At 27.5% G+C, this 8024-nt stretch overlaps 1 protein-coding gene across 12 annotated transcripts in view; it reads left to right on the top strand.

Moving 5' to 3' along the window:
* The window catches only part of LOC136082386 (uncharacterized), a 19947-nt gene extending 14201 nt beyond the window's left edge, over positions 1–5746 (top strand). For 5 of the 12 annotated variants that reach the window (XM_065801548.1, XM_065801547.1, XM_065801549.1 and 2 more), the window contains 9 exons: positions 1761–1820; positions 2249–2412; positions 2538–2648; positions 2755–2907; positions 2982–3202; positions 3640–4061; positions 4203–4450; positions 4690–4865; positions 4946–5746. In XM_065801548.1, coding sequence (XP_065657620.1) covers positions 2308–2412; positions 2538–2648; positions 2755–2907; positions 2982–3202; positions 3640–4061; positions 4203–4450; positions 4690–4865; positions 4946–5483 — 1974 coding nt within the window. In that variant the 5' untranslated portion in view covers positions 1761–1820; positions 2249–2307 and the 3' untranslated portion in view covers positions 5484–5746. Of the gene's footprint in view, positions 255–1760; positions 1821–1974; positions 2126–2248; positions 2413–2537; positions 2649–2754; positions 2908–2981; positions 3203–3639; positions 4062–4202; positions 4451–4689; positions 4866–4945 lie in introns of those variants that run through there. The other 7 variants (XM_065801553.1, XM_065801554.1, XM_065801552.1 and 4 more) reach the window with 3 other exon arrangements.
* Positions 5747–8024: the final 2278 nt, after the last annotated feature.

Genomic DNA, 8024 nt, shown 5'->3' with positions numbered 1-8024 from the left:
TGAAAGGGTTATATGAATTTTCAGAGAGGTTAAATGTGACGTCAAGAAAGTTCACAATTTCTAAATTTATGCTTATTTTTATTTACATGAAAGCATCATGTATGTTTTTCTTTTTCCAAATTTCCTTATTAAAATAAAGTTAAAATAAAGGTTTTTCTACAATGTTCTATTATACCAATTGTTTCTGCAGGAATAACTGCGTGGCTTTTTTTGCAAATTCAATTGTTTTATCTAAAATCTGCAGTTATTGAGGGGTAAAAATCATTAACGTCAAATTGAATAAATGTACAATCATTTTTATTTTCGATTATGGAGAACTAATTTATAACATAAGTGGTATTTTTCCACTGTTGCAAATTTATTTACATATATATACAGTCCCTGGCCAAATTATTCGGCGCACTAGAAAATTTTATGAAAAATGGAAATTATCTTGTGATACCATACAGGAATTGTGTATTTACCAGGTGCAATATATGTTTTTTGCTTATCCATTTGATTATTTATATTATATTACAAATAAAACATTATTATGAAAGAACAATATGTATTTATTGACTCTTTAAAGAAAATGGACATAAATATACTTGAATGTCAATATTTTGTTGAGCCACCTTTAGCTGCTAGAAGAACTTTAATTCTGCATGGCATGCTGTCAATGCAGGACTGCACCGTCTCCTGCATTTGAGGATGATGATTCCAGACGTAAATTATTTTTTCTATGAGTTAAGGCTTGTTTATAATGACATCTTTAGCCACTTCTCTTTTCATCAACTCCCAAACGTTTTCTATGGGGTTCAGATCCGGCTAATATCATGAAACTGTTTGGCCCACGCCAGACGCTTTGCTTTTATTGCAGGTGTTAACTTGGGCTTCCTGGCAGGGCGGCAGGCCTTAAAATCTAAATCTATTAATTTTCTTCGAACAGTGCGTTCAGAAGCATTCACATTAACACCTTGGAGTTGCGATATTATCAGTTTTGTGGTAGCAAATCTGTTTTCAAGGCAAATTTTCTTTAAAGATCTTTTTGTCCTTGGAGTGAAAATAGGCTCTCTGCGGCATTTTTTCTTTCGTTTTGGGATCAATTCTTCCCCTGACTCAATTTTCTGTTTTATGCGTCGTATACCAGCTTCAAATATCTCCAATCTTCCTGATATTTTGCAATTTGAAAGTACTTTAGCATTCACAAGGGCCTTTATTTCAGCTTTTTTGCGTGGTGTAAGATCGACTTTTTTACCCATGCTTAAAGTGTTTAAACTTATTATTATTTACAAACGTTGCACACAAAATAAACAGTTAAATGCGTAATATGTACTGTAAAACTGCTAAATAAACAAATACTTCAGATAAACACGTCTGCAACTGAAGTCACCGCGAACGCGACTGGTGCAGCCTTCGACTTGTACACGTTAATGTACTAATTGACTCACACTGTAATACCATATATAGAAAATACATACATACCAATTGTATAATCAATTTCCTACATAAAAATCCATCACATCCATGTTTAGATGTGAATGTACTGCATATAAACTGGTATAATGCAATTAGTTCTTAAAAATCGAGTGCGTCTAATAATTTGGCCAGGGACTGTATATATTTAAGATATAATTAGATGTAGTATAATAAGAAGTATAGATAAAATACATTTTATATAGATAAAACGCATCCACTATATTCAGTTTACAGATCTAGTTTGTTCTAATATATAGTTGATTTTAAAATATTTTTACTCACTTACATGTTTTTTAAATTAGAAAACACCGGAGAAGATACAGGTGCTCAAGATACAAATTCTGCAATTTGCATTAATAAAGGTTTGTCTAATATTTAAATAATAAATAAAAATGTTATATATATATATATATATATATATATATATATATATATATATATATATATATATATATATATATATATATATATATATATATATATGCATATTTATATATATGTTAAAACGTTCTTATAATTGTTTAATAATTTTATATGGATGGAAAAAAACAACTGATTTATCATTGTAAATCCCATGAAGAAGCACTTCAATATGTAAAAAAATATGAGCTAGCAACAACAACACGATTTGTGGTGTTTAAGGCAAATAAAAATTTTGGAAGGACTGGTGTGCTGGTTTTTTAATATAAAAATGTTCAAATTAATATATTTTAAATTATTTTAAGTCAGTTTTTTTTAAAATTTTTTTATATTTTAATAAAAAAAACTGATAAAAAAAGTTATGCTTTAGACATTCTTACAAAGACTCATAATGTACTTTGGGATGATTTTGCTATTCCTTATTCTGGGATGCCTTTTATAATAGTTTCAAGTAAAGTTTTAGACTGTCATCATGGGTTCGACAGAAATATTTCAGTAAAAAAAAATTATCAAGTAAAGAAACAAAAAACTAATGTAATGCATTACTTTTAAATCTTTGGTATCATTCTTTTCTTTAATAACTTTTAAAATCAAAATAAATTTTGAAAAATAAGTTGTATAATCCACCTTAAATGTACTGTATAACTGTTTGATTATAGATGGATGATCACTGTTTTCAAAAGAACTACGTTGTTTTACAAGATATTAAAAAGTTCATGTGTCCTGCTAAAATCAATATGAAAGAAATATTGCAATTTCCTGATTTTAAGGTAAAAATAGGTTTAGTATATAAGTTATTTATAAAGTAATGATATGTTTTATATAATAAGTACACCTAAAACAGTAAAATTTTATTCTCACTTTTTATATATTTAGATATCAGAAAGGTCTGTATGGCGTCAAAATAAAGCCTCAAAAATGTTGCGTGAAAAACTAAAAACTTCTTCATTAAATGAAATATTTCATATAAGAATAATTGTAGTTGCTATTGACGATGTATCATGTCATGATAAACATCTTTTTGGACCAGTATAAAAAATAGTTTTATTCTAAATTGCAGATAATCATTCAACCAATAAAATTATCATTATTATTTTTTTAAGGCTGAACTGATAGCTCAAAGTATTGATCCTCTAATTTCTAAAAAAATAAAAGAGTATGTTATGGAAGGAGTATTCAATGTAAGAGAGATGAAGCGTCTCCTTCGGATTGCTGTCAATGACATTTTTGAAAAAGCAAATCTTCCCCCTCCAAACAACAGAAGGTTCTTCCCCCGTGTTGATACTATAAGGTCACATATTGTTAAAATCAAACAAAAGTTAAGGTAATTTAATAACTATTAAATTAGTAGTTGTTAAATAATTAATTTGTAGTTTTTAATATAAAGATAATTTTTTATTTATTGCTAAATGTTGTAATTTTAGGCAAAAATGCAAATCTTTCATTTTTTTATGATCAGAGAAAAATTTTGACGGCTCCAGAGTCAATTTGCGATTCAATTTGCGAATCAAGACCTGCTTCGATTTGAAACTAAAAATGCTGATTTGCAGGGCCCTAATATATATATATATATATATATATATATATATATATATATATATATATATATATATATATATATATATATATATATATATATATATATATGTATATATATTTATATACATATACATTTTAATACTTTTTTTTTTAGTATTACTACTATTATTATATATGCATGTGTAATATATATTTTAACAATAACATACTTAAATTGCCTAGGTATTCTTTAATTGATCAAGAGTGTCTTTTAAAAAAATGTGATGAGTGGAAAAAAAGCAATCCTTCCATAAAAGTGTTTCTCCGACCAAAATCTGAAACCATAAGCAATGTCAGTGAAGCATTTCTTTTTGTTTATCAGTCACTCTGGCAACAAGAGCTTCTTCTACGTTACAGAAATGAAATAGTGCTTCTTGATGCTACCTACAGAACAACAAGGTATTCACTTCCGTTATTTTTTTTAGTGGTGAAGACTAATGTCGATTACCAAGTTATAGCTACTTTTGTAATTGAAAACGAAACAAAAAGGTCTATCACAGAAGCATTAAATATAATAAAGCATTGGAACACATCATTTAATCCTGCTTTTTGTATGACTGATTATTGCAATGAAGAAATAGAATCATTGCAATCTATTTTTCCAGGTAAAAGGTTTATATTTGTCTAAATATTCTGTTCAAATTGATATTTTTTAAATAACTGCCTAAAAACTTTAATTAGTAAAAATAAATAATGGGTTATTGTCTAATAATTGTTCTTTATGAATGGTGGTGATTATTCTTTAGCTTGTCAAGTTATCATATGTGATTTTCATAGAGAGCAGGCATGGGATCGCTGGCTTTCCAAAATCAAAAATGGCTGTTCTAACTTTAAAGGCAGCATAATTTCATTGTTGCGCTGTGTTGCCACAGCTCAAACTGAAGATCAGGCAGATGTTGCTATTGAGTCACTACATTCCTCAAACTTTTGGCTAGATGAAAAATTTTATAAATTTAAGAAATATATTACAAATTATTGGTTAAGTATTAAAGAAGTAATTATGTTATTTACCTTACTATTACCAAAGCTTACTAAATCTCTCTTTATGATCTTGATTGTAATGTATATGTCCATTGTAATGTCATAACTTAATGATAATGTTATTTTAATGTTATGTTTATATTATTCATAATTTTTTTACTTTTTATCTGTCTTTTTAGATTTTTTTTCACATTAATGATTCTTTTCTTATGTATACGATTTTAATTGGTATGCTCATTTTATTTTGCCTAGAAATGGATATGGGCTTATCGTCGGGATCGGTTGTTAGTAAATTTGAATACCAATAATGGGGTTGAAGGACAAAATGAATCATTCAAGTACTCTTTTCTTCAACGGCATAAAAACTCTTCTATTACTGGCATGCTAACTGTGTTAATTGAGGAATTCTTTCCAGATAAGTTAGATCAGTAAGTATTTAGTTGTGAGTTATAACTATTCTCAACTTCAACGCAATTGAAAAAATATATACTTTATTTATGCATTTTAGTTATTCAGAGTCCAATTTCAAAATGAATTGTCAATACAGACGCTATAGTAGCAACATACCTGAATACTTACATAATAGGTTACACCATTTTGTTAAACATTGTTTGCAGAAAATTGATTTGGCTAACAAAACTGACTTAAATGGAGTAATACTAAAGGAACATGGAGTGTTTAAAGTGAATAGCTTTTCAGATAAAAATAAAAACTACATGGTTTATTTCGGAGATAAAGACACAATGCCAAAATGTACCTGTGTTGCCTGGTTGCAATCAGCCTACCTTTGCAAACATTTTTTCCTAATATTTAGAAAATATCCACAGTCTTGGTCTTGGCAATCATTATCGTCTTTATATAGGGAATCCCCTTTTCTAAATATTGACATTAAAAATGAGTTGATATTAAAGGAACCATTAATATATAAATGCAATTATGTAAATAATAATATTGCTGAAATTGATATTACTGACAATAATACTAATTCTATCCTTTCAGCCTCTGATACAGTATCTTCAAAACCTTCTGATGAAATTAGTTCATAGTTCAACATTATTCAAATTTATGTTTATTAAAATTTAAAGAAAAATTACTTAAATGTTTAGACTGTGTGGAGGACATTAAAACCCGTTTCAGTCCCAATAATAAAGTAGAATATATTGGTTATCAATCTATCAACAATCATATTCTGGCAGTTTATGCAAGATGTTTATGCCCTACTGTACGATAAATTGAATATTTACGATTTTTGTTACAAAGTGTTATTTTTTATTTTTATTTTAATAAAGGTCTATTTCTCTTGACCCAATCTAAAGATTTATTTCTCTTGACTTAAACTAAAGATTTATTTCTTTTGACCCCATTCAAAAACCGACTGATTCTAATACTAATCGATATAAAAAATTTGTTCCTTTTAAAATAAATATTACAAAATGTTTTGGTTATGTTTATTTTGTTATACATCATGGCAATTCGGTCAGGATAAACTAACTAGTTTTTTATTTTAATGCTACGAAGTATCCTGTGACTTCAACATTCTATCCGTTAAACTTACGGTATGTTTCATTCGTGTGGGTAAAGTGACCCAATTCAAGTCAATTATCAAGTTCCAATTTAAATTTAAATTCTTGAAATACAATACCTGAGGCAAGTAAGATATTTATGTTAATAGGTTTGTATCATTTAATATAAATTGTTTATGTTACTTTCATGATAAAATCTAAATGTTGAAAACAAAAAGCTTAAAAACATTTTTCGCTTAACAATATCAATAATTATTTAATATATTTTAGAATTAACTTTGTAATCTAAACAGTTATCGTTTATAATATGAATATTTGCATTATTTCCGATTTGAAACAGAATTGACTTGAAAAAAAAAATTCAAAGTCTGATATTTAGTCAAAGTTGTAGTTATTTTTATAAGTTTTATTTATTTCTGATATTTCGTAAAAATTGCTGTAATTTGGTCGAATTTGTTAACCTTTGTTATCTTTGTTTGTCTACGCAATTTTTATTATAAAAAATATATAACATTAAGCCCCGAGTGCTGAAAGGTATATCTTTCTAACATTGTATGATTATATGGAAGACCTATTTCTTTAGATATTTTTTAAAAAAAAATTTGCAAAAATGTTGCTTTTTTTAGAAACGAAATAGTAAAGATGTGGCCGGAATTTGGAAACTTAACCCTAAAAGATATAATTCGTCGAATCAATACTCCATTAAATTAACGGAGAACTCCCTTTCACAGTTATTGGAAATAATCAAAAAGCAGCATTAATTCCATTTTTGTAAAAATCTGTTATAAAAAACTTAGGCAAGATTGTTAGGCAAGAAAAACTTTTACCTTGTATCACAAACCAGTTTTAGCTATTGTATACCAATCAATTAATAAAATATTAATCAAGCTTTCAGAGTATAATGTAAAATAATTTATAAAGTTACGTTTCTTGCAATAAAAATACAGGGTAAGGTAACTTTTTAGACAAAGAAATAATAGCTCACTTGAATGTGCTTTTTAGTAATTTCTATATGTTTCTGTAAAAATCTAAATATGTAGAGCTAAAATTTAACCCTTTTCCTTTTAATCCAATATAGGTTTTGGTGCCGCCCGGACCCGCCCAATAACTACTTTTTTCAATTTAAAAATGTCTCTATTAGTGACCTTTGCTCTCTTTGTTACATATAAATGACTGACATTTTAAATACTGCATAATTTTATCATAAAACAATTTATTTTTTGTGATTAAACACCTTCTATAAAGTACTGTTTAGAAATATCTTTTAAATTGATATAACTTTAAACCTTCCGCAATTTAAATATAAGGATCCGTGGTTTGCCTGAACTTCCTGTTAAATGCTTTTTCGCAGTGCTCCGTGAATGGTGCTTTATGGGGGCAAAAAATAAAATAAAAATTAAAAAAAATGAAAAGTCAAAACCGTACATATTTAGAAGTACATGTAAATATTTTTGGAACTAAAGTAGGTAGTCCGCGTCCGCTAATTTGTGTAGTTTATAGCAATCCAGAGGTGTTTTGAGCAATTAGTAAGACAAAAAAAAAATTATAAAGATATTATATGTAATTTCGTTTTTGTCTGAGAAGTTACTAAAAGCTCCTCTGGCTTGCAATAAAAACTATACTACACTGGCTTGCAATAAAAACTATACTACACAAATTACTGGTCTTGGATGGCCTACTTTAGTTCCAAAAAAATTTACATGCACTTCTAAATCTGGTATCTACAGGAATTTCAACGTAATATAAAGGTTTGCAATAAGAAGATTTTTTGTTGAAAATACATGTTTTTGTATAAGCATAACGTTTATAAGCATTTGGAGGCTCAGATATTAAAAAAAGATAATAATATGTAACCATATTGCTGAGCATTAAGTTACTTCAAAATACAGATTTTTTTAGCGCATTTCCATTATTTTTGGGAATTTCAAAAGAGCATGAAAACCATTTAATGAAGTTATTGTGTTGCAAAGAAAACATTTTTATGCCTAAACGTAAATCTATATTATGCAATAAAAAAAGCTTTATTCAACCAAACAAAACATTTTGGCATCTTTACGTGATAAA

Source organism: Hydra vulgaris, chromosome 07 (genome assembly GCF_038396675.1).
Source record: "Hydra vulgaris chromosome 07, alternate assembly HydraT2T_AEP".
Taxonomy (NCBI): Eukaryota; Metazoa; Cnidaria; class Hydrozoa; order Anthoathecata; family Hydridae; genus Hydra; species Hydra vulgaris.
Note: the sequence above shows the minus strand (reverse complement) of the source record. Positions and strands in the feature narration are given on the sequence as shown.